The following is a 27744-nucleotide window of genomic DNA, read 5'->3' on the forward strand; positions in this document are numbered from 1 at the left end:
AGAGCTCAGGGGTGGAGCGCGAAGCCTTGTCCATCACGTGCGGCCGCGGGGTCTCTCCGCCTTCACCGCGCGCCCCGCGGCGCCGAGGGGGCGGAGCCCGAGACCCGCCGCGCCTGCGTGGTGTGCGTTTCCCCGGAGCAGCAGCTGCTGCCACCGCCGCTGCTGCCGCCGCCGTCGCCGCCGCCGCCGCCGCCGCTGCGACCTCCGCGTTCGGGAGTAGAATTCGGAATCCCTTGCACCGGGCTAACAATGAAGCAGAGTTCCAACGTGCCGGCTTTCCTCAGCAAGCTGTGGACGCTTGTGGAGGAAACCCACACCAACGAGTTCATCACCTGGAGTCAGGTAGGGTCGGGGACGCGGTGGCCTCGGGTCCCCCTTGTCGAACCGACTCGGCTCGGCTCGGCTCGGCTCGTTTCGGCTCGGCTCGGCTGGACTGGGTTGGGCTGGGCTGGGCTGGGCTCGGCTTCTCCCGCGGCCTGCGGCGGCGCGCGGCCTCCCCACCTCGCGCGGACCCCCGGCTTTGTGTGCGCGGCGAGCCGGGCCCCGCAGGCTCCGTTCTCCTCCGGCCGCGCGCCGTGGGGGAGGGGCGCCCTGGTAACGGTCCCGCCGGCCCGGGGAGCTCGGAACCGGCCCCGGCGGCGCGTTCTGCACACTCATCCTCCCCTTCTGCTCGCCGCGGGGCGCAGAGGTCGCGGAGCCCCGGCGACCCGGCTAGTGAGCGAGCACCGGTCTTATCTAAAGAAATCACCTCCGCGGGGATTGCTTGCCCCGGCGTCTGGGATCTTTTATGATGATAATGGGAAAATGTGCAGACTCAGACTGCTCTTGCCTTGAGCTTTTAAATTTTATTTATGTATTTTATTTATGTAGGTTTAACATAGAAATTTCCCAGTTATTGTTTTGAGGCAGGGTCGTTTCTTTAAAATAATTCAAGTTAAAGTGCCTCTAGACTATGCTTAGTAACTTAGCGGCTTGGAGTTAAAAAACGAGTCGTTAAATTTCACAGAATAGTTGCCGGCATAGTAGTTTGTGGTTGCCTTGATCAGTTTGATCCAGATCCTCCTTATAAATAAAGATGACCTTAATCAAGCCCGGTATCTTGCCTGGTCTAAGTTATGTGTTAGATTGATGCGTTGCCTAGGTGACCCAAGACCCCCCTCCCCCCAGTTCCACACAAAGATTCTTTGCAGAGTGATTATTTACATCACTTGTGCCTTTCCTTTGCTAGACGCGCAATGCTTGGATTGTTCGAATCACTTCATGAAGGGGATCGGCTCCTCTTACTGGAGTTGATGACTTATTCAGGGTATTTTCATGTTCACAGTTTTTGAGATGAGTAAGTGGGAAATACCTAGCTATATGTCAAATAAATGTTATCTCCTCCGTTTCATTTGTGCCCTTTTCTGTTGTTAAAACTAGTTTTCACCCTTGCCTGCTTTTAGTAGGTAACAGCAATAGAATATACCTGATATTTGGACAACTATGTCACTGAATTTTGCTGGGTATTAGTGCCAATTTTTAAAAATTTCTTTCTAGGATTTAATTTTCGTGTGTATTGTTACATAGGTGCCCCACCCCGAACCCCTGCTGGTTGTGTAGACTAAGCAATTGATTAATTTGATACATTGGTACAAAGAAGTGAAAATAGGAACGGCAGCTACTAGCATGAACTTAAAATAAACAGACGGCTCATGCTTTTCATCAGGCAGAAGGATTAAAGGTTGACGAGGCTGGATCAGTGCAGACGGCTCCTCAGCTGTCTTTTAACATTAGAAACTGGACTGAAATATATTCTTTCCCCCCAACCAAGCTGAGGTCATTGAACTTGAATTTGCAAAAGGCCATTTATTTGTATTGTCTATAAATTCTATACAAATGTATTGTTCTAATTAAACAGTATTGTACAAGTGGCCTGGTAACTTCAATTAGCCAAAACATTTTAATAACTTTCTTGCTTTTTTGATCGGTAAGGACTGTGGAGAATTTAAACTTGTGCATAAGTGTGAATTCTTAATTGTAAATGAAACAAGCTACTTAATGATTTTTAATTATCGTATTAAGTCTCAGTTTATATTTTTAATTGCCCATTTCTAATACACCAATAGGACAGTCAACGTGTAATTAAACTCAATGGGGTATTGGTTCTAGAGACACAGTTGGTGCCTTAATATTTGTGTCACTGAAACTATTATATTTACAATGTAATGGGTTTGATTGGAATGGAGAAACAGGTGTTCTGAGATAGATATGAATGTGGCCCAAAACATTTGTAAATGACAGAGTGTTGTATTGTCAAAGGTGGGACACCCCAGATGGGATACTATTTGGAATGCCAGTACTGAAAGGTACAACTTTAAAGCTAATGTTGATGGAAAGCCAAAATAAGTCTTTTTTGTTGTTGTTATCTTTCTAAAAAGATTTTATTTTTAATCATGTCCTTGTCTGTGTGTGCATATTGCATATTTGAATGAAGGCAGAAGAGGGAAGCCAGACTTCCAAGTCTTGGACTTTGGACTGTTTTGAGCCTACCCACATGAGTGGTGGGAACCAAACTGGGGGCCTCTGTGAGCAGTAACTCTCTCTTAACTGCTAAGCCTTCCCTACAGCCTTGCTGTGCTCTTCTAAAAGTTTGTTTGTGTGCCTAGCTTCCTTTACATTTGTATTGAGTTGTAGAGGTGATTTTTAGCATTTACATTGGCTCAGTGGCTATTACTTTAAGGCCTTTTAAAAGCAGAAGCTCTTGGGGACTAAGCAAACTTTTATGCATCCCCTATCCTCTACACTGATAGACAATCATATACTCCGTTAGCTTGAGTTTAAAGGTTTCTTTTGAAAGAAACCTTTTCACCTGTATTCTGGAAAGCTTGACTTAATGGTCCTACAGCTCTGTATAAGTTCACTTTTCCTAGAAATTTATTATGTGACGAAATTGAACAAAGAATATTCTCAATTATCCTTAAATGCAAAAATATGATAGTCTGAGTTATGAAAATTATACCGAATGAGTTATCAAGTCAGAATAGTAGGTATTTTATCCAGACTATTTTTTTAATGTATTTATTTCAGTCTTCCCCCAAAAAAGTTTCTTTTATGGTGTTTTTAACATTTTCTGTAGCTTCAAACTTTTACATAGCTGTTTGTTTCTTTTCTAAACAGAATCTAGGACAGAGATAATACTTTTAGACCCCCTGAGGATGTTTTAATGTAACACTGTCTCAAAGAGAGCACATGTTTAGCGTGAAAACAAGTTGAGAAACTTGATACAGAAAAGGGTTTATGAAAGTTAGAAATTCATATTGACAAAGAAGAGCTTTTATTTTTATTAACGTTTTCTAAGTGGAGCTCTCTGAAAGAAAGTAATGAAATCTTGGGTGGTAATACATACACAAAAAGAAAATAAAGCAGGGTAAACAGAGTATTCACAATGAAGATGCAGCCACATCATAGAAGTCATATATTTTCAACTAGAGAAGTTTAATAGAATTACCCACTACATTAAGCATATGGAAATAGCCAACTCAGAAGAGTAAAAGACTAGTTAGAGCAGCCACTGTTGAGAGAGATAAGATCCCTTCTCACAAGACTAAGATGCAAACCTTTGGGGAAAGTATGTTTATGTGTTACTGAGTGACAAAAAAGAGTCACTTATGCGATGCTATTGGAACAGAACTGGAGATCTGCAAAACAGAGGGGTTGTTTCCTTAGTGGGTTTCTGTTGCTGTGATGAACAAAGGCAACTTAGGGAGAGGATTTGTTTGGCTTCTGTATCCCTGGTGCTGGCCATTCATTGTGGGACTTGCACAGGAACACAGGCAGGCACCTGGAGGTAGGAACTGAGGCGGAAGCCTTACAGAAACACTGCTAACTGGCCTGCTCTCTGTGGCTTCCTCTTCATGGTCTCTTACAGCAGTCAGGGCTGTCTGTCTGCCCAGGAGAGGCATTGTCCTCCCTCAGTAAACTGGGCCCTTCCATTTCAAAGGTCAACCAAGAAAATTCGTACAACTTGCCTAGAGGTCATTCGAGGGCATTTTCTCAATTGAGGTTCCCCTGTCACAATAAAAAAAAAAAAAAAAAAAAAAAAAAAAAAACCAGAAAACTAGTCAATACTCTGGTCAGCTGCCTGATGAATACAGTTTAATTGGGACATACCTATGCCCATTTGTTTGTACTATTATTTTTGTGGTACTGGAGATGCTAGGACTGATAAGCTTTAAGCCATACCTTAACCCTTATGCCCAAATATGTTTACATACTGTCCTAGCTGAGTTTTGGATAGAAGTTGGATCGTTGATTTGGAGGATTAGCAGATCAGAAATACTGATTTGATTTAGAGAAAAGTTTGACATTCTCCAACTTAGAGCATCACAGAAAACAATGAGGAGGTGCCTTCTTAGAAACATGGCTTTGAAACCTCCCAAGGGAGAGGAGTTACAGAAAAGATGCTGTCTTAGCTCCTCTTAGCCACCACACATGAGACATGAGCCTATTTGTATTGCAGGAGACTGTCCCAAACACACTGGAACCAAGAAGAACCCATGAGAGTTTATCGATAGTATCCCCTACTGACTCAAGGGTTAGATTGTGACCTAAAAAGATATGTTTGAGTCTCTGTTGTTTGCAGATCAGATAGTATGAATGAGTTTACAGCAAGAAGTTGACAACCTGAGTGAAAACTCTGGAGAGATTAAAAAAGGTAAGGGAAAGACCAGTCTAAAAGAGCATTTAAGTAGAGACCAGGGTGGTTAGAAAGGATGGGTGAGGCAGAGGTATTGAAAACAAGTCTTGCCGCTATGCCCTACTAGGGGAAGCAGACAGATTTGAGGTTGTACTGTCTTTAGGAAGATGAGGTTGTGGTGGGCAAAAGCAGAGACATTAGGGCCTTAAGGACCTTTCTGTGTTCGAAGGAGACTGAAGGTAAAGGGAGCCAGTTGGAGAGGATCAGTTTTTCGGACTAGTTGCAGTAGTAGTGAGAGACGTTCTTTGATTGGATACCTATTGTAAGGCAAAGCTTCAGAGCTTGGTGGGGAATTCACTGGAAAAGAGACAGAATAGAATTAACAGGGGCTCGTGGGGAAGGGCATAGGTCAGTAGTAAAGGAGCTTGCATGGCATGCTTTAGACCGGAGCCCATTCTCAGTACCATTCTTTTACTTCCCCACTTCCAGAAAGAAAGTCAGAAGGGAAGGGCTACTCAGATTTGGCCTGTGGAAGATAGGGGAAGATTAGGAGGCATGTTAGTTGCAGATTATATATGGTCACATTTTATGTTTGAAATTAAAAGAGATCACTATAGTGTGGAACAAGAATGCCTTCTCTGGAATCTGGTATGTAATAAACTAAATAGGTATTTTTGTAATATGGCTGTTGAACTGAAGAGGTTTTACAAATGGTTGAAACTCTTCTGATGGCAAACATTTTGGAGAAGGTATACCAACTCATATTTGAGAATCGTCTTGTTTTGCTTACACTTGCTTAGCCACCTTTAGTCATACGCACATACCTAGTATCATAAGGAGTGGCGATACGCAGTACTAGAAACAGAAATATTTCTGAACAGCATGGCTTCTGTACTTCAAGACATTCCAATGGAAGTAGTCAATAGGTTGTTAGGTCCAACTTTGGCATTGGGGGTCCTGTAGAGCCTTTGAGGATAAAGTCATGTGGTTGAAAGAAAGTACTTGGGAAGACAAACACAAAAGGTGTAGTGTGTAGTTTTGTCTACCCTGCTCTGAATTCCTGGTGAGTCGCACCCACCTGCCCAGGGGCTATCTCAGATCTGAGGATTAGAGACATTCATTGCTCATTTTTAACCTGCCTTATGGCCCAGTGGCTGGGCTCTTCTAAGCCTTCCTCAGGCTAGAGTGCCCTTCCTTTTACTCCTTGCTCAACACCCTACATCTGCCCTCAGTTGTGTTTCTGATCTCCCGCCTTGGGGAACTGGCCAATGGCCACTCCACCCAAGATCTCATGTAGCTTGTGACTCTCCCTCCTCCTGTGTCTACTAGCCTGCTTGAGGGAACCTGGAAGTTCCTCTCTTCCAACCAGCCATTGGCTGCTGCTATCTTTATTGATCTATCAAGAACCAGATGGGGAACAGGGTCTTCAGCATTCATATGCAGATTCATGATGGAAGCATCAGAGCCACCCCTACAGAAAGGAACTAAATAGAGATTACTTAGACTGGAAGGAACAGGGAAAATGAGTAACCATGAGAGTGAGACCATAGAAGTTAGTTCACAGGCTGCTATCAAATGTTTCAAATTTCTGGTGTATATAAACAATTTATGAAGTACAAGAAAATAAGATGTTGATAATTTAACCACAGATTGTGTACATTGCTTCCCAAAGACATAAAATCAGCTTTTTTTCTGGATAGTTGTGCATGAAACGTTCAGTTACTTCGCCTCTTTAAAGAGAATATTACCATTCTTAGGGGCTACCAGTGGAGTAAATAGAAAATATTATCTCAAAAAGGCTTTGCCTTAATTTCTATTTCTGTATAGTATTTAGTGAATTCTAAAGTTCTCTTCTGTTATTAGCTATATAGCTTCCTGTTCTGTGGGAAATTTGTATTGTAGACTTTTTAAAAACCAATATTGTTATTACTTATAGCAATTCCTTATAGTAAGTATTGAATTACCTACTATTCGTTGTAATTGCATTTCATTATCTTTAAAACTCTTGCAAAGTAAGACAGTTAAAAGCTAAGGCAGTTTAATGCATTGGTTAAGTTAAAGGAGAATAAGTGACTTTACAGTGCTAAATTTGTTTTCCTCAGATCCTTTTATCTTAATACTTAAAGGTCCTGTGTGTTTTGGTAATTTATTATTGGGACATTTTACTCTATTGTAGTTTCAAATTGTCTTTTCTTTCATGTTTTATGGAGATAAATGTGCTTTTTCTTTTCTCTGTCTTAAGTCTATGTGAAATAAACTTTTGTGGGTAGTTTGATGGGTCCATCTCGCCTTTTTATTTAAAGTTGTCCAGCATCTTTATTAAATAATCCTCCTTTTCTGGATGATTTATGCTGCTACCTCTGTGGGTTTTTTGGTTTTGTTTTGTTTTAAATTAACATATTTTACCAATGATATCAAATTAACCATTTTAGGTATTTTTAAGTGTATACTTCAGTTACACTACAGTTTATCTTTTCAAACTGAAATTGTGCCTTAACTTGTGCTGTGACACAAGGAGCCCTTTTGGGTCTTACAGTGAAGAACGTGAGTCCATGACCCTCAGCATGGGGATCTCGGCATCAGAGCAGTAGCTAGGAGTTTACATCTAATCTACAAGCCAGAGGCAGGGCGAGCTACGTGGAAATGGTGTAGACTTTTGAAACTTGAAAGCTGGTCTCTAGTGAGAAACCCCTCTAACAAGGCCACACATTCTAATCCTTCCCAAACAGTTCCACCAAGTGGAGCCCGATCACTCAAGTCTGTGAGCCATGTTCATTCAAACAGCCACAAAGTGCCCACCTGCCTGTTAGCAGCAGTAGTCACCTCTCATCCTGAAGACCCACACTCCCATTCTACTTACCTAGGAAATTGGCTTTTAAAAATTCTTTGTGTAAGTGGAATCCTACAGTATATATTGCTCTTGGACTGGCTTATTTCACATAGTGTAATGTCCTTATCATTCATCCACTTTGTAAAACATGTCAAATGAATCTGATTATTTCATTGTATGGGTATACCACATTCTGATTATCAATTGATCAGATGATGGACACTTAAGTTGCTGTTACTTTTTGGCTTGGTGACTTACATTACAGGGATCATGTGGTACCCATATCTCTTCAGGTTCTTTTTCTGTTTTATAGTGTTTATACAGAATAGGAATTATTGACTGATTTCGTAATTACTTAATTTTTATGTGTTTGTTTTTAGCAGCTTTGTACTATTATTCCTCGAGAGCTATCCTATATTCTATTCCACTAGCAATTCATAATGGTTCAATTTCTCCTTTAATACGTTTTTGATTAAAGCCATTCTGACTTGCTGGGAAGTAGTACCTTACTGTTTCAGTGTCCTAACGATTGGAGGATGTGGGGCATCTTTTGTATGTTTATTGGCAATTTATGAATCTTTGGAAAATACGTCTTAAAGTCCTGGCTTATTAATGAGCTTTCTTGTTTTTTGAATTGTAGGTGGTGTATATCCATTGTGAATGTGTGTCACACATATATGTCACATATATGATTTACAATCAGCTTTCTCGTCCTGTGCTTACTCTTTTCATTCTTGCTGATGTCCTACATACAATACTTTTTAAACTTGATACAGACCCATATTTCTGATTTTGCTTATGTTGCCCATATTTCAGTGTTATATTTAAGAGATCATTTCCAAATCCACTGTCAAGAATTTTTTTTTGTCAGAAGATTTAGGTCTTTGATACTAATGGGTTTAGGTTTTTGATCTATTTTGAGTTAAATTTTGTAGATGATGTCAGGGAAGTATTCTTTTACATTTGTGTTTCTTTCTTTCTTTTTTTTTTCCCAATGCCATTTGCCAAAAAGACTTGTCATTTTTCCATTGAGTTGCCATGAAACTTGAAAATTCTTTGACTTTATTACTGAGCTGTTTTGTTTTTGTTTGTTTTTTTCTGTTGCCCTGTCTTCCTCCAGTTCCATGGTGTTTTGATTATAGTAGTTTTCTAGAAAGCCTCTAATTGTTTTAATGTTTTTGGATGAAAAACACTTAGTGATTTTTAATACTAATCTCGAAACCAGCCTGGCCTGATGGTGGTGGTTGCAGCTCCTTATAGGCTGAGTCATGGGTATCACCAACTTGAGGCCAGCCTGGGCCACAGAGTAAGTTCTAAGCCAGCAACTATTGAGACTGTCACAAAAACTAAGGGCTGGAGAGATGACTTAGTGGTTAAGACTACTTTGGATCCTAACATTCCCATGCTGGCGTACATGTATGTTGCTCCAGGTCTAGGTTATCTGAAGCATTCTATTCACCTCCGTGGATGGCAGGACATACATACAGGCAAAATACTTACCTACAATTAAGGAAATCTTGTTTTAGAAATTAAAGAGCAGGCTAGATGCATATTTCCGTAGGTCAGTGCTTGCCTAGCTCTATGTTCAGGTTCCTGTATACCACACTCTACTGAATTACTTAATCTTGTAACCAGAAAACTTTCTGAATTCTTTTATAGTTTTTCAGTGTCCTGTACTAAAATATAGTATCATATGTTATGGATAGTGGTAAAATAGTGATTTAGGAATTTATTTTTGTCTATTTACTTTAACTTTAAAATAACTTAATAGTACCTGCTAACATGTTAGGCCGTTTGCTTTCCTAATAGAAATTGTTCTAATATTTCATCACGGAATATGATGAAGCTTTTGGTTTGAAGCTGAAGTTGAAAAACGTTCTTGTAATTTGACTTGTAATTGTAGAGTTTTTTTGTTAGTTTGTTTTGTTTTTCCATTCTGAAAAAGAGTGTTGGTCTAGAGCTGACTTGGATTTTTGTCAGCGGAACTTAACTAATTGACATTTCTGGGCTTTGTTTGATTCTTAGAATGGACAAAGTTTTCTGGTCTTGGATGAGCAAAGATTTGCAAAGGAAATTCTTCCTAAGTACTTCAAACACAATAACATGGCGAGCTTTGTGAGACAACTAAATATGTGTGAGTATGACCAGTGGTTTGCTTGGAGAGCTGCTAACAGCGACTGATAAGCCAGCTCTTCTCATGAAAATAACAGTGTATTTCTGTACAAACTTCATTAATTTTTGACTTGTCTAATGTTAGTCCTGTAAATTTTAATCTTTGTCAGATGGCTTCCGAAAAGTAGTACATATCGAATCTGGAATTATCAAACAGGAAAGAGATGGCCCTGTTGAATTTCAGCATCCTTATTTCAAACAAGGCCAGGATGACTTGTTGGAGAACATTAAAAGGAAGGTGAGCTTCTGTTGCTGACGTTAACTAACTAGTGAGGTGTGACTTTTTTTTTAAGCCACTCAGAAGGGCTGGAGAAATGGCTCAGCGGTTAAGAACACTGACTGCTCTTCCAAAGGTCCTGAGTTCAAATCCTGGCAACCACATGGTGGCTCACAACCATCTGTAATGAGATCTGATGCTCCTCTGGTGTGTCTGAAGACAGCTACAGTGTACTCACATATAATAATAAATAAACTAAAAAAAAAAAAAGAGTGTACAGAAAAGGACGGGTGTGGTGGTGCACACGGAGAGGCAGGAGGATTGCTGCAAGTTTGAGTCCAGCATGGACTATGGAGTGAGACACTGTCTCAGTAACCCCCAGTAATGACAAATATATCAATGAAGAAAAGGACAAGCTAGACTGACAGCATTCTGACTCTTCCCATCACTTATTTTCTAAGCTCAGTGGTGCTGAGAGTGGTACAGTCTTCCCTTTACCATGTTGAGCCAGAGGGTAGCTACACATAGGGTCGTTTATTCCTGAGCTGCCCAAGGGGAAAATCAAAACCAAGTATCTTCTGCTGACATGGATGTCTTTACTAAATCCATGAAAGGTGGATAGAAGGAATACGGATATATAGTCCATTAGTAGGACACTTGACGAGCACCCTGAAAACCCTGGCTTCAATTCCCATCACCAACAAGTGGGAGGTGGTGGTGAAAGGGTTGGGGAGCAAAGGAATGCGTGTATATATAGCTAGTGGCTGAAATATGTAAGTCTCATCAGTATGCACAAGTCCTCCACTTCAGTCCTAAAGCCTGCAACATAATAACAAAAGCTGAAGAGCCCGTGGGACAAAGTTACCTACTGTACAACTGTATTACTGCGTACTGTGAACTAAATGTGGGATATGATAATAAAGAGGCTTGGAAATGATACGGAATTTGGCAGAGACTCTCATATTCCTGCTTGTTCCATTATAATGAGATAGATTACTCTTAAGTAAGCTAGGGAAAAATAAAGTGATCATTCCTTGCTTTCTCTTGTATTGAACTATGAAGTGTATTCTTGTTTTAGAATTTATCTAGAGATTTGTAATCACATCTCACTTTAATAAGCTACAGAGACTTTTTATAACGGGAAGTTTTGATTTACAATCATGGAAGTTTAGTATATATTTAATTTTCTAAATTTGTATTTTGGAAGGTTTCATCTTCAAAACCAGAGGAAAATAAAATTCGTCAGGAAGATTTAACAAAAATTATTAGTAGTGCTCAGAAGGTTCAAATAAAACAAGAAACTATTGAGTCCAGGCTTTCAGAATTAAAAAGGTAAAAATATTGTTTCCAAATATAATCCTAATATTATGGAGGTTGGAGTATGTGTGTTGGAGTGTGGAGGTTGTCTGTGTTGTTATGGAGGTTGGGATATGTGTGTTGGAGTGTGGAGGTTGTCTGTGTTGTTTTAAGTAGTCTTCAGTAGCCAAGATCATTGTGGTTTTTTGTTTGTTTGTTTTGCCTGTAAATTTTAGTTTGCTTTACTTTTAGTTTGTGCTTGTAGACTTTGTCCTAATGTTTTAATTATGTTGTGAGAAGAATATATAAATCTAGCCATGAAGCTAGTCTTGTTTATGATCTTTAAGATAGTGTAGTAAATTATACATAGATTAGTTTTCATATGTAAATGACTTGTTAGAATGCATGTCTCCCTGTAGCTTAGGAAAAGTCGGGCATAGGAGAGTTGAGTTACTTGGTACTGCACAGAGATGCAGGAGATGGCTCCACAAACCTCTCATCTTCAAAAGCATGCTTTGTTTTGTTTTCACTGCACTACTCAGTAGCATTTTCTTAACTGCCATACTCTGGCAGAGCTGGGGTTTGACCCTAACCACAAGAGCCTGAGAATAGTTGGCTTACACGTTCTATCTTACATTTCTGCTGTTAGTTTTTAATTCAAATATATCCACGACGAGTGACTTTGGACTTTGATTCCTTGTTTGAAAAGGCCTTAAACATTCCAGTTTTGCTTATTTTGTCTAACTAGCCGTGTTATTTGCTCTGTTTGTCTTCTGTCAGCAGTGTCCTTTAACCTAATTCAAGAACTTCATCATTTAATCATCCTGTAACTCTTAGTGGTAACCAGCTTGTATCAGTAGACAGCTAGCAGCAGTTTTAAGTTTGGTTTTTTTGAAAATAGTGATAATAGAGTAAGTACTTAAAACAATTTCCTTTTCTGATACCTACATATGTGAACCTGCCCTCTCTCTTTTTTATACTAGTACAGATTGAGGAAGATAACTTTTTTCATATAAGTACTTGATAGTTGGCTCATCCTTCTATATTAACTCTGCTAATAGTTGCATATTACAAACTCAGTTTTACAAGGCAGGAAAGAAGTGAAAGGAATTATGCCTATTGGAATTATGTCTACTGAATTTCCTTCTTTAAAAACACTTAATGGTTTTCCTGTGCTTCCTTAGAGGGTTTGAGACAGACCTTCAGATAGCTGTAGAGTCTGATAGACTTTCATATTACTCTAATAGTTGTAGATTTATCCCAATGGTAGAGGGCAAAGTCCCTTCTCTTTTCCATACTTCAGTGTCTTCATCTATGCAATGAAGAACATGAGATTCTTTTCTTGGCTGTGCTTATGGAAGTGTAGTGAATCCTACATGTAAGATGATAAGCACAGTGCCTGGAGAACAAGTGCTGGTCAGTGTTACTTTCCTTTGTTCCCTGAAGCAATTAGCAGAGTCTAAAGATACTTGCTATCCTGTTGAAACTTAGTATATGCTTAAGCAAATATTAACAAACCCAGTTATCAAAGGGAGGAAATTACCTACTACTATGTACATGTAAGTATGTATCTTTTCCCCCTGTATTGTGTGACTAGTAGATAATACAGTTAAGAATTAGTTACAGTATAGGAGAAGTAGTGTAGTTATCCAGTATTGTTTCTTTAGACAAGGTCTCACTGTTTAGCCTAAGTTTGTCTTGAACTTGAACCTGTACTTCTACCTCTGCCTGTCTCCTCTCACCTCTGAGTTCAAGTTCTCTGAGTTTGTTGATTAAAAATTACTGAGGTTTGATCTTCTGACCCAATCTTTTTTGTTTTGGTTTTTAAATTAATGTTACTACAGTGAGAATGAATCCCTTTGGAAGGAGGTGTCAGAACTAAGAGCAAAGCATGCCCAGCAGCAACAAGTTATTCGGAAGGTAAGAAGCTGCCAGCCTGCCCTGTGCTCTGCATTTGCTTGTTTGTATTCTGTGTTTGCGTTTGACTGTTCTGTGAACTTTTTCCTGTTGCTTTTGACTCTGATAGGTAGAGTTAATTTTTAAGTCATTTGGCCCAACTAGGAGTTCAGTGGTGCTCTTCTCAGTGTGTGCTGTAACAGGCATAGTCTATAAGTCGTTACAGTAAAGTAGTAAATCGATTCAGCACACTGAGCTGAATCAATGGAGGCCCTAATCTGCCCACGGCATTGTGTCCTTGTCATTTCATCTTTACATTCCAACTTCCATTTGTTAGTAAGTAAAGAAACATGAGAGCAATAAAGGGATCTATTTTTTGCTTATGAGTAAACTAGGCTCATAGCAACAGGTTCTTCGGAGGGGGTGGGGGGTGGGGGGTGATGAATCTTGTTCTTGCCTGAAAAGGCACTTGAGCTAAAAATAAGCTGATGACTGACAGGGTTTGGGTGGAGTGAACCAGCCTTAGGGCAGAGATGAAGAGCAGTTGTCGCATGTGGCCTATGATCAAAACAGTATACCTGTGTTATGAAGTAAAATATCATTAAGGTTATAAATATTATTGAATTCATTTCCCAGTGTTTCAAGTATTTGTTTGTTTGTTTGTTTAACTTCTGTACGCAGTTCTAATGCATTAAAGTAACAGCTGTTCTTAATTTTGTACTTGATGAAAAGACTCTGTTACTATTTTTCATAAGATAGCATTTTGCTTGAATATTTACTTCATCTGCACTTTCTTTTTTCAAAAAACAAAGATAATTGATTAACTTACAACAGGACTTCAGTTTTTAACCAGCACTTTTTCTGTTCAACTTTGAACTTTGAATTTGATGTATAATACTTAGTTGATATATTCTTTTTTTTTTTTTTTTTTTTTTGGTTTTTCGAAACAGGGTTTCTCTGTATAGCCCTGGCTGACCTGGAACTGACTTTGTAGACCAGGCTGGCCTCGAACTCAGAAATCCGCCTGCCTCTGCCTCCCGAGTGCTGGGATTAAAGGTGTGTGCCACCACGCCTGGCTTGATATATTCTATTTTAATCATGTAATTACATTTCATAAAGCAAATGAAACTACAGAGTTTGAAGGGTCCTCCAACTACTTTGGCCTTCTTCAGACACCAGAACACTTTGGTCATTATTACTCACAGGCTTCACTTCTCCTTGGCATCTATGGTAGGAAGCTGACAATATAGTTTCAAGTCATACTGTAAGCCGCAGTGGCTCTCACAAAGGCTACCTAGAAGGTTCCTAACTGCCTAGTTAACACATACGTTGCTGGACTCCATCAGAATTCAGATAGAGCAGTTTTGTAGTGAGGGTGAGGATTAAACATCTAAGAAAATACTGGATCAGCGTAGCTAGCCATGAGTCTTACATAAAGAAACAAGCCTATAAAATAAGAATAGGTGGGTAGGTCTATTTGTTTAATAAAGTTTCCTCTAAATTTAGCAGATATTTAAAATTTACTATGTCTGTAGCTTGGGTAAGCTTGCATAGATGATAAAACTGGCCAGTATACTCTTTGAAGCCTTAATTGTATGATCTGTTCTGAGTTAGTAATTCCTTTTGCTTCTAATTATATTACCTCTGTTAGAAAATGGTTGTCATACAACAGTTTGTCTTTTTTGCTTCACAGTGCTGTCTTCCTGGAAAAACAAATCTCGTATGTTAAGATTGTGGGAAATATAATGACTTAGCATTAGATATGTGTGTTTTAGAGTCATATATTGAGCACACTGCTTGAAGGCAGAAAGCTGGGTAGTAACTAATGTAATTTAATATAATTTGCAAAGTCTTTTTTTAAAATTTACACAGTCTTTGATGAAAGAATTTTATTTACATTTTCCTCTCAGATTGTCCAGTTTATTGTTACATTGGTTCAGAATAATCAACTTGTGAGTTTAAAACGTAAAAGGTAAGTTTTTTGAGTTTTGGCTTAAAGACACTTAAGTGTTGAATCATGAATACCTATTTGCTGAGTGTATGCCTGGTACCAAAGAACAGCTTTCCCTTGTTAAATTATGTTAGCATTTCAAGAATAGTCTTAACAGGGTGAGGATCCCTTTCCACAATACTTAGGATAGTAGAAATATTTGAGAATATTTTGGGGGATAGTTACAAACCTATGAATCACCTGTGATGAAATTTATGTCTGAGTTCAAATGTTTGTGTTTTGTGTGCATGCATTCTGAAAGTAATTACATATAATATCTTTAATAGTTTTGTACATAAGGTAGTTTAGTCACACAGCTAAAAGGGCTCAGAAGATTTTCATCTCATAGGCCCTTAGCTCACCATGGCCCATCACATAAATATGAGTGAATTTTCCATCTGTGCAGCAGCATCATCATACGGTTACGCATTTTGGATATATGCACCCTATTTGTCCTCTCATTGTCATCCTTGTGATGATCTATTGTCATCTCCCCCACCCGCTCCCCTGCTATAGGGCCTTACCTAGATACCTGGAAGTCACCTCACACTCACCAGCTTCCTAGTCTGCCTCCTGGGTGCTGGGGTTGCAGACAGCACCGCACTCTCGGCTTCCTGATTATGTTTGTAAGATAGGCCAGGTGCCCACTTTTAGTAGGCTTGCAGAAGTTACTGAGTTTTCATTCATGTTACCAGTTTAAAGTAGCATTGAAAGGCCCCAGTGAGGAGAACTCTTTAAAAATAATGTTGTGAGGAAGGGAGAGAATCATATATTTGGTTTACTTTAAATTTAGTAGACTTGGTAATTTAAAACCTTAATGATAGGTTGTAATGCTTATAAATATGTTAGCTATTGATGACATTGTCATATTTGAACTAGAAGGATAATTGACAAAGGCATAGATGGAAGGAGGAAAAGGTGAGCTATAAGGCTAAGATTTTGACAGTTTATACATAATAAGTCTGTGGCTTTAATTCTATTGCCTTTTATTCTGTGATACTACTGTTTTAAAAGCTAGGTATACTTTGTATGGAGTTGAATAGTTCTAAAGAATTTCTATTGCTTTCATTCACTATTGAAGGAAGTATATGAGTAAATTATTAGAAACCTTTTATTCTTTCATTTTTGGGGTGAAATTAAATAAATATTACAATTCTTATTTACAGGCCTCTACTTCTAAACACAAATGGAGCCCCAAAGAAGAATCTATATCAGCACATAGTCAAAGAACCAACTGATAATCACCATCATAAAGTAAATTTTAATGCATTTTATATTTATTGTCTCAAACTAAATTTTATTGTGACAGTGTTTCATGCAGTCAGAGCCGTTTAGTGAGAATAATGTATGTGCTCAGTCCCCAGCTCTGCCACGTCGTGACAGTGTGACAGTTCCGTTATTTGCTGTCGAGTATTTTAAGAAACATCGTTACAATACAGTTGCTTATTTCCGAGCTTTCTAGTTGTCATTGCCATGCTGTTTTGTGTGGTAAATTCAGAACTATGCCAGCGGTGATGATATTTCAGTGCAGTGTGGACTGCATGAAGTTTACCAGGGAGCTCTACCTCAACAGCGTGGCCTTATTTTAGTTTTTGTGGTGCTGTATAAGTTGCGGTCATCATAGTGTAACGTGATTATGGAAATTTCTGCTACTTTTTCTTTTCATCTACTATGTGCCAACTAGAGTGCTTTTCTCTAGCAATTTCAAAATATTTGTGCATGATTTTGTTTTTGCTATAGACTATAATTTGTTAACATCTAATTGCGATTAGTCTACCATCAAACAAGTTGTGTTTTTTTTTTTATGATACTGCTCTCTCTCTCTCATTGATAATCTTCTTTTTCTTTTTTGATGTACTAGAGATCAGAGCTGAGTTTTTGAACAGCTAGGCAAATGCTGTCCTACTAAATTACTCTTGTTATTTTGAACTGTTAGAATTTTCAAATATTATGTCACATTAACTGTTGGGCTGTTGAAGTTTTGTTTATTTTACCCCCCAGGACAGTGTTAACTTCATCATCTCTCAGTGTTCCGCCCCTTTCTCTTTTTAAACCAAATATATATATTGTAAACCTGTGTAGCGTGGGTGTTGGATTGAAAGCTTATATAAAGTAGATGAAGGTTTGCTTTAGTGTAACTGAAATTTATGTATTTTTAAAGTGTTTCATATATTTTAGATTTTTTTTGTTTAACTAGTATTTATACATTTAAAACATTTTACTTCTCTTACCTGCATCATCTATTGTTGAAACTTAAAATTCTTTTACATTATAGTAATTACTTGCTTGGTTAGAGAACTTGACTTCTTAATGTAACTGTCCTGAATGCACGCATACATTTTATTTTCCTCTTGGTGTTACTGGGTATCAATCCTAGGCAAGCATTGTATACTGAATTCTATTCCCAGCTACCTTTTTTCATTTTGTGATGGGATTCCACCAAGCTGTCTAGGCTGCTCTTGAACACTCTGTAGCCCAGGTGGGCATTGAACATTTTCCTGTGCCAGCCTCTTGAGTAATTGGGATTATGGGCCTGCACTGTCAGACCTGTGTATCTACATTATAACATCAAAACATTATAACACAAAGCAGCTGCTGGTGAAGTAGCCAGTGGCCTCTAACTGTGGAGTTGTTGAAGTGCTGTGTCTCTCCCAGTGAAGGTCTTTAATGACTAAGAACAAAACCTCATTAGACACAGCAGGTTCAGATAGAACAGTCACTGCCAGTGATAATTGCAGTGGCTGTGCGATTATAATTGAAATTTCTGAAGGCCTGGACTTGTTCATTGTTTATCTATTTAAAAAATACTTAGGAATTTGAACATCTCCATGGAAAAACACACTTTGGATATGTCATTCATCTTCAGGGTCTCTTACAATAAGGTAATTTGTTAAGTACAATATGTGTATATACTTAATAGCTCTGTAAAATGATATTATATGTCATTAGACTGTGAGTCCCAGAAGGACTGAGGACAAGCAGTTTTGTTTACCATTGAATCCTCAACATTTAGTAGATAGGATGAGTCTATTCTTTTGCTGATAAATTTTGTAGTAGTCCATGTGTTTTGTTTTCTCCCAATTCTTTAGGTTCCACACAGCAGGACGGAAGGTTTAAAGTCAAGAGAACGGATTTCAGATGACATAATTATTTATGATGTTACTGATGATAATGTGGATGAAGAAAATATTCCAGTTATTCCAGAAACAAATGAGGATGTTGTAGTTGATCCCTCCAAGTAAGGAATCATGAGATAAAATTTGGGAAAATATTGGCCATTTTTCTTAAGAAATAATAGAAAAGCCCTGTTTTTGTTTGTTTGTTTGTTTTTAAACTAATTTTTCTCATATTTGGTTTGGAGTACTAATCTTTTTCACATATTTGGAATTATTGATCCAGATAACTACCTAAAAAAAAAAAAAAGAATGAAAATTGATGACTTTTATTTGGAGTTAACCATTTTTTCTTAGTTCTCTGTGGTTTCTATCTTACGGATTGTCAAAACCTGTGCTTAAGCTACTCACTTCCAGAAAAGGAGACCTTTCAATAGATTTGGGGTCCTCCAGAGAATGAAAATGAATTTACCTTGTCTAAAGCTGGCATGGTTTTGTTTTGTCTTTTTTTTTTTCCTCATATTGCTAATATGGCTGTAGCCAGTATCCTGACATTGTCATTGTTGAAGATGACAACGAGGATGAGTATGCTCCTGTCATTCAGAGTGGAGAGCAGAGTGAACCAGCCAGAGAACCCTTACGTGTGGGGAGTGCTGGCAGCAGCAGCCCTCTCATGTCCAGTGCTGTTCAGCTAAACGGCTCCTCCAGTCTGACGTCAGAAGACCCTGTGACCATGATGGACTCCATTCTGAATGACAACATTAACCTGTTAGGAAAGTGAGTGTTCACACAGATGTTTACATTGCTTTCTTATAGTCAGTTCAGTAATCAACCTAAAGTGATATTTACATTTCTATAAATGTGAAGTAGCAATAGTAGCTTAACCTCCTTTTAGATGTAGACCCTTTCTGTTGATCAAAGGTGAACTCTCTAGTGGACGAGATTTAATTGTCCAGGAGTAGTCTTGGAACTTTGGTGAGCAATTCTTTAGATTTTTTAAATGAAATTCTTGTTTTAACTGTAAGATATTCTTGATTTTAACTACCAGTGGTGTATAGTGGTATAGTTTCTGTTAAGGGACACATTGTATTCAAATGCAGTAATTCCTGGTATAGAAATCACTTGATTATTTGGAGTGTTAGTGTAGTGAGGTGGCATAGAAGGAAAAGGGAGCGCACACTATCATTGTAGCACATCTTTCTGAAGGTAATACATTGGTGTAAAGGTTATGAGTTTGTCAATTTTCAGAAATTCTAAATCTTAAATGGAATGTCTTAAGAACTGTTAAGGACTTAGGACTCACCAAGATTATTTTATAGCACTACCTAGGTTACCAACCGTGGTTTGAAATGTAAGAATGAGAATACCTAATGAACTGTTCCTTTTTTTCTTTAGGGTTGAGCTGTTGGATTACCTTGACAGTATTGATTGCAGTTTAGAGGACTTCCAAGCTATGCTCTCAGGAAGACAGTTTAGCATAGACCCAGATCTTCTGGTTGATGTAGGTATTTTGGATACTCTTTACTGTACTGCTGGTTTGTGTACTTACATGTGCCATTTAAAACAATACTCTTGTATTCCACACTTCCTGTATTTTACTAATAATTTACTAGGAAGCATAGGCAGACAGGAACGGGACACTGACGTGTGGTCGCTGTCTGCCTGTGAAGAGTAGTGGCTCCCATAACAACGTGCCACTCTTTTCAGCATTACTGCTACTGAATACAGGTTTAATCTGGACTTGCTGTTGTGTTACTGTTTGTGCATTTTCTCTAGGATAAAATTGAATAAAAACTTTTGTGGATTAGTAATAGAAGTGGAAATAGTATAAAGACACTTATTCTTAGGGAACGAATGTTTTTCTAGCAAATACATTTCATTTTATTTGGTATATTTTTAATGTCCATTCTGATTCCCTGTCTCAGTCTTTGTCCCCAGCTGTGTGAATGGAACTCCAATGTTGTCTGTGCCTTGTGGTTTTTGGGTCATATCAGTTCCACTTTGAACATTTACTAAATTGCTATTCAAACCTGCATACTTGCTGAGAGTAATTCACTATCTCCAGTCCTGTCAAATATGGCAGTTTTGTATCCTATCTTGGAGGTAATCCTTAGCTGCCTCCTTCTACCCAATTCAAATTTCCATCCTTGGGGTGTGTGTGTGTGTGTGTGTGTGTCTACCTCTCTTCCTCTATCTCACATTCTACTCTGAGTGTTTGGAATATCCTGCTTTATCTGCAATTCCTTAGATTATTTAAATTCTGTGCCCAAATGTTTTTTATCCCTGAAACTATGTACCCATTAATAGCATTTTCCCCTTCTGCTTCCAGTCTCTTTAGACATGGACGCCTTTCTGTAAAGGCCACAGCTGTCATAGAAGTAGCCTTGGCTTTCTTTCCATTTCATTTCCCTATCTTTTCCTATCCCCTAATGGCCGCTGAAGAGGAGCAGAGCTCATGTGTATAGCAGACTCCCTTTGCTTTCCTTATCTCATCATTAGGTACTATTTTTCAAAATAACATTGACAAACCACCCTAATTTTGTATTTGCACTTCTCTCATCTAAGACTTACATCACCCATGAATTAGATTGATGTGCCATAAAATTGAAAATGTAGTCCTGGCTCACCTTATTCTCTGAAATGGTGAAGGTGCTCAAGATATAAACCAAGTGCCTTGAGAATTCTGGCTGCACTTTATAATGGTCAGGTCTCTGTACCAGGGTGGAGTCAGCAGGAGGGCATTGGGCCTTAGAACTTAAGCTGCATCAGTTCCTTATATATGAATTGGTTGTGTATATTTTGCCCCATCTACCTTCTGGGAGTATATAAGACATGTTCCCAAGTCTGAATAGGATGCTGAGGCAAAAAGAAAAGAAAGAAAAAGAAAAAGGGAAGCTTGCTTGTGGTGCTGGCCTCACTCGGTGTCTATAAGTGTAGAATTACTTTGGGGTTCTCTGAAGTAGTAACAGGCTGAGTCGGCATACAGAGAGTAGTTGTCTACCACCAAGGATTTGAGCTCCGCTCCTCTTCAGCTGCCAGTGGGTGATCAGAAAACACGGGAAAATGGAAAAGAGCAAAGGATAGATGCATCTATGACAGCTGTGGTCTTTAAAGAAAGGACTCCATGTCTAAAGAGACTGGAAGCAGAAGGAACTAACCTGCATTGTGTTGTTTTCTTGCTTTGCACATTCTCATCCAGTGCAAGCCTCCGGTCTGTTCTGTGTTCAGGTGGTTCTCGGGGGTCTGAGCTAAGCCTGATGGCATGAGGCCTGGACCACTCATGGCTTTGCTCAGCTTTTGTTTCTGGTTTTAGTGATTGTATATAACTGCATAAGTTAGTGGATTGGTCTTAACCATTTCTAGAACATGCTCTACCTTCTTGGTAATACTATTCTTAAGCACTCGTCTAAATTCCAAATTCCCGATGTTCTCTCAGATTGATGATGCATAGCACCTAGCTTTATTAGAGCCCTTTTGTTTCATCCTGTGTCTGCCTGTGTTCATGCTTTCCTCTTGTCTGGGTCTCCAAACTCCTTAGTGCTCTTAAGCTCTGTAATTATAAAACTGGATTGTATCTAAGTTGGCTATTTAATGTCCATATTCCCTTTTAGATTGTAAGCTCCTGGAGAGCAGAAATAAATGTTATCTTACAAGCCTTACCCTGTGGGTAGGACTTGCTAGGACTTTGAAGCTCATGACTTGAAAGCTGCTTTTATCAATTGGCTGGACTGTGAGTACAGCTCATTGGCATTACCTTAGCACGTAGGAACTTCCTTAGCTACGTAGGAAATAAAGTCGGTATGCCAAATTGTCAGAGGCCCCACTTGATATGAATGCTAAGTTACACTGTCAATAGATTTGATGAATTTGTCATGTAATCAGTAAGTAGGTATTCAATAAATGTTTAACGTCAAGACATGGGACTCACTCAGCCTTTAGCGCTACGTATGGCTAAGAACAAACATTTAGAGAGAAATAAAAGATACTAACTTGAATAGAGATTAATGGACGGATAAGAATTATGGGGAACTGTCCCACTGTGGAGAGACTTACAAGATAAAATTCCATCTAGCGCATGGGCCAGCTTGCTCTGCCTTTGTTTGTTTTTCTTTCTGCTTTCTTGCTTTTCCAAACTTGATTGAATCTGTGGAAACTTCCTCATGTAGGAGGAAATAAATGAGTGGCATCTTCACTCACCATGATTGTATAAAAATTTTTAACACACAAATCTTTTAAAATATTTTTTAAACTTATCATCTTTTTTGTTTGGTCTTTTCAGCTTTTCACTAGTTCTGTGCAGATGAATCCCACAGATAACATCAATAATACAAAAGTAAGTTTTAATCCATGTTGCTCAGGACCCATAGCTATACAAGTATGGAAGAGTCCTATTAAACATACATACAGAAAGCATTTCCTATTCTTACCTAAGTGTGTGATTGAGATAGTGCAGTGCTAGATGGAAAAATTGCAGTTGGTTATGGGGTTAGTTTTTCCTTGTCCAGTTCTCCTGGCACATGTGGGATTCATTCTCAGTATGAAACCAGCCTCTTAGTGCTGAGAAACCAGCAAGCCTCGGCTTGTTCAGATATTCCTTTAAAATGAAAATGACTAAAATATAATTTCTGCATTGTATATTTTTTCTTCCCACAAACAATTTCTCAATTTCAGTTGAAAATCACTGGTCCTTACTACCTCTGTAAGTTCCTTCACTTTGTTAGTATTGAGAGCAGTAAGTGAAGCAAAGGTCAGCTTTATTAGGTAGAGGCAGCTTTATAGTTTCCCTGTTTTTCTAAGTTATAAGGATTTTTTTCAACAAATAGCATCCAGTTGGACTTAGCAAGTGGACAGGAGATCCTTAAGGATAGTCTGTAATGGCAGATGCTTATAAAATATGTGTTACTTTTGTATAGCTTAATTGTCCTGACTAATTTACTCCTGTATCTAATATGGATACCAAATTGTTTCATCTTTATTTTTTATTAGTTACAAAATAAATTAAGCTCAATTTCTGGATTAATGAGGTCAGTTACATGCTTGTCCTTTGTAATCTAAAAATAAGACATAAATGTGAAGGATTATATGGGTGATGAGTGGGAATTTCCTGTTGTCAGGTGTGAGGAGGTCTGGCCAGTGGCACAGTTCATCTTGGCTGACTCAACACTTTATGAAATTGTAGACTAGAAGTTCATTGTTTTGTTAGGTTATTGGCATACGTATACTATTTCTATAAATGGCCAAGTGTAAATATGTTTGGTTTTATAAGCTGTATGTCCCAATAGTGAATGCTATAATTGTAGATAAAGCAGATATGGATAATGCATAAAAGAATGTGTGGCTGTGTTTTGATAGACTTTTAATAAACGGGCAGTAAGCTGAATGTCACCATCGTTTACCTGTGTTTACAGTGTAAGATTTTGTCAATATATTGAGTATTAAGTCACATCATACTTTAATTTAGTGAATATGCTTTGCTGTTTATTACTAAAACCGACTCCTTATAAGAATATATTTAAGGGTGATGCTTTATTACAGTTCTGGGACTTGAAAACTATTGTTTTTTTTTAATCTCTTTTGTTCATGACAAGCATATATAACATGTATCAATATTTTCTTAGTCTAGGTACCATATAGTGTAGCAGAGTGGCCACTAGTAATGAACAAGAACATACACGGGAAAAATGCATTCCTAGTCTTGGTTCTCATGTTTAGAATATCAACAGTGGTATTCTTGGGATATTGTTATTTTAAGATTTGTAAAAATGTATTAACATTTATGTATCATAACTTCTAAATGATGAATTCTTTTTCCTTAATTTGGGATGATTTACTTTTCATCTTGGAATCACTATCTTTTTAGAATCTTGAAACTTTTACTGCTTCACTTTATGACAGCTATCAGAAGACTGTAGGATTTACACAGATGTTCACTCTTCCATACATACTATAGCAACGTGTAGGGATGCGGTAGTTGGTGATATCTGATATGCAGGGTTATCTGAAACAGTTGAGCCCAGTCTGCCCTCAGAGTTCGGGTACTGTCCGGCTCACAGCCATGTCAGAAGCATGGTGGATTTCATTCCACACGGTGACCAGAGGGAAAGAAGACGGCAGCTGAGGAATCGACCAAGTGAAGGAAAAGATCTAAGAAGTTACAGAAAAGAAGAAACCATCACAATTGAGGCTTTCAAGAGCGGGCACTTTGAGAAGTGTCCCCATATCATTCCTGGTGGCCTGAGCATGTTCATCTCTGTAGGCTGCCCTGTTCAGAAGAGCAGTGTGTGATGCATTTCTAATCAAAACTGTTTAAAGTGTGGATTATATCTTCACTAACATGCGAAGCCATGTCTGATTTACTCCCATCTCTGACAGCTGTCTGTCATTATGGAATGCCCTCTGTTACTGAAATGCCCTTCCCTTTATCCTACGTTGGGAACTTAATTCTGGTCCTTGAGAAGTTTCTTAGCTGGTCTGCCCGATTCCAGTGAGATTTCTCTTGTTCATCTTTTCTGATGTTTCCCTTTTGAATATATTCAGATGTGTTGAAGTTATTTTATCAGTTTTTAATTATTTGATACTTTTAAGGAATGTAAATAGTAATTTTACATTTTTTTTATAGTCTGAGAATAAGGGATTAGAAGCTACCAAGAGCAGTGTTGTTCAACAAGTTTCAGAAGAGGGAAGAAAATCTAAATCCAAACCAGGTAGGAATGGAGGTCGTCTTAATTTCTTTAAATTGTCCTACTCAACAGCTGGATGGACTGGACTTTGGCATAGTATGTGTAGGGAGAGTCCTGGGCTGAGACCCAGTGCTACACAAATCCATGTGAACAAGTGAGAGAGCTGACTAGGTTCTGGATGGTGTCTCAAACTCCTAGTACTTAAATAAAACTTACATGGTAAAGTAAGGGGTCTTACAGTTTGAAGCGTTTCCCCTTAATTTAACATTAAAAGAAGAATCTCACAGTTAAATTGTTGAAATGAAAGGCTAACTTTCTTTACTTACATGTTTTAAAACGTAGTGACATAAAATATATAATTTCTTATTTGGGTTTATAAACATACTTATTTCTGATCTTTATAGACAAACAACTTATCCAGTATACTGCCTTTCCACTTCTTGCATTCCTTGATGGGAACTCTGCATCTGCTATTGAACAGGGGAGTACAACTGCATCGTCAGAAGTTGTGCCTTCTGTAGATAAACCCATAGAAGTCGAGGAGCTCCTGGATAGCAGCCTGGATCCAGAACCGACCCAGAGTAAGCTTGTCCGCCTGGAACCATTGACTGAAGCGGAAGCTAGTGAAGCCACACTCTTCTATTTATGTGAACTTGCTCCTGCACCTCTGGATAGTGATATGCCACTTCTAGATAGTTAAACTCCCAAGGGACACTGTATATATTCATCAAAATGATGAAGTATTTATTTTAAAGTATCATTTGGTACTTTGTTTTGTAAATTACTTTTTGTTTAATCAGATGCTGTGGAATCAAAGCACCTTTGGCTTTTCTCACTAACCACTCTCACATAGCGTTCAGATGCTACTTACTCGACTGCCTAGGCATATACGTTCTAATGCACATTACTGGCAGATCTTAAGTTCAGTTCAAATGGCCATTTTCTCCAGTTGTAATTGGAATTTTTTTTTTTACAAATATGACCATTAATCCCAGCTAAACTTGTTTATTTTCAATTGAGTTTAAGTGTCTAGAACTAAAGTAGAAAACTCTGGCCCAGTTACTTTTATTAAATATTTTTCACTTGGCTTATTTCTAAAACTGGGAACATAAAGTGCCTGTATCTTGTAATATTTCATGTCTTTGTTGGTTCAGAGAAATTTATTCCTGTTAGCAGAAACGGCAAAGTGTACACGAGTACTCAGTCACTGATGTGGTACTAGCTCCAGATACATAGAGAATGTGGAGACCGGGTGTGCTGAGCCCCACCCATTTAGACTAGTTTAAGTATGTTTTCTGGGTTTTGTTCTTTTGAACCATGGTATTTAGTAAAATAAATATGATGGATGTCGAGGACTATTGTTTGTTGAGTCGTCTTTGGAAGTGATCCCACATGAAGTGATTTTTCCTTCTCATAGGAAGAAGGTGGCTTTAAATTGTGTTGTCCATTATCACACTGTGAGTCACATCAGGGTCTTTGTGCTTTACCTGGGGTGGGAAAAAAAGACTGTGTATTGCAGTATGGGAGGAATATGATGCTTCTGACCTTAATGTGTTTTAATGTTCTTTGTTTAAAAAGTATACTGGCTTGCTTTCTATGTTTCTAATAAAGAACCAAGAGAAAAATTCCTTCTCATTGTTGCAAATAAGATGAGAACATTGTCACTGGATGCCACCAAATGCCAACGTTTTCTACTGCAATATAGGACAAGAGAATCAAATCAAGTTGTCCCTTTCAAGAACTGGAGAGGCTTTAAGGCCAGGGTACTTTAAAACTTGGATAAGTCTATTCTGGCAAAGGGCTAGAAGCAGTGTGGTTAATACCTACGTTGTACAATTATGCGATAAGGTGTTTCCAGAATGCTTCTTTGGGCCATATTGTGCCCCAGGTATTAGAATTTTTCTTCTAAGTGGTAAAAGAGTTATAATAAGTTTGCAGGAGAAATGAAGACTAGCATTCCTGACTTTTCTGACCTTCCTCACACAGTCCTCCAGTCTATATTTCTTCACTGGCTTGCTTCCTTCCTTGACTGGAGAAGTACACACCTTCTAAAATTACATTCACAATAGGAACTGACTTGGCTTTCAAAATCAGCTTATAGGAGAGCCACCCATCCCTCCTGCATACTTTAGACTATAATCATCTTGATTATGAGCTTTTTAGGTTGGTCTGTTAAAGCTTTTAGTGCTCACTGGTAAAAGAATTATCTGGGTTGTTTAACAAAGGATTTTTTTTTTTCCACAAATACTTCTTTTACTGGGATAAACAAGATTCAAAGTTTAATAATGGCTCTTGAGCATCAGTTTTGATTTTGCTATCACAAACAATATGAATTTTGTTATAGTAAATATTATTTTAAGTCTTTCATAATTCTGTATTAAAATTCTATTCATCAGGTCTTGTTTACTCTTTCTGAAACGAAAATGTCAGAAAGATACAGACATGTATAAAGTAACAGACAAGAAATGAAAGTAACCCTCGGTGCCATCAATCCAAGTCTGGGCCTGGTCTGTTGAGAAGAGTTCAGAGCTTTCCTCCTGTATAAAGATCATTACTATTGAACAGCCCAGCAAGTATAGAATGTGAGTGAGATTAAGTTGGAGAGCGAGTGTTCTTTCCAAGTGACTCCAAGTTAATTTAAACCTATTAAATCAGCTTAGCAGGTTTCTACTTCTTCCAGGCAGCTGGGGCTTATCTGATCTGATCGAAGCTTGACTTCCTTTTAATTGGGTACTCTAGCAGGAACAGGCCTAGTGAATCTGGTCAGTTTCAGGAACTTCCTGAAGCTATTTTGAGTCTTCCTTCCTACTTAAGAACTTCCTACTATAGGATGTAATAGTTTGATCTCTGAGGAAAATGTTTATTCCATAAAATA

At 38.4% G+C, this 27744-nt stretch overlaps 1 protein-coding gene across 2 annotated transcripts; it reads left to right on the forward strand.

Annotated features, from left to right (window-relative positions):
- The first annotated feature begins 124 nt into the window (after positions 1-124).
- Hsf2 (heat shock transcription factor 2) lies at positions 125-27084 on the forward strand. 2 transcript variants are annotated; one of them, XM_021174980.3, is made up of 13 exons: positions 125-342; positions 9531-9639; positions 9788-9915; positions 11102-11226; positions 13035-13110; positions 14997-15058; positions 16243-16330; positions 18166-18314; positions 18730-18966; positions 19585-19690; positions 22469-22522; positions 24809-24893; positions 25274-27084. In XM_021174980.3, exons 1-13 carry the CDS (start codon positions 250-252, stop codon positions 25567-25569), a joined length of 1608 nt encoding a protein of 535 aa, XP_021030639.1. In that variant the 5' UTR covers positions 125-249; the 3' UTR covers positions 25570-27084. The 2 variants fall into 2 exon arrangements, with proteins under 2 accessions (XP_021030639.1, XP_021030640.1); XM_021174981.2 differs by lacking the exon at positions 22469-22522 and having other exon boundaries at positions 25274-27082.
- The last annotated feature ends 660 nt before the right edge of the window (positions 27085-27744 follow it).

The sequence above is a fragment of the Mus caroli genome, unplaced genomic scaffold, assembly GCF_978045245.1.
Source record: "Mus caroli unplaced genomic scaffold, Mus_caroli_1 scaffold_9, whole genome shotgun sequence".
NCBI classification, from domain to species: domain Eukaryota; kingdom Metazoa; phylum Chordata; class Mammalia; order Rodentia; family Muridae; genus Mus; species Mus caroli.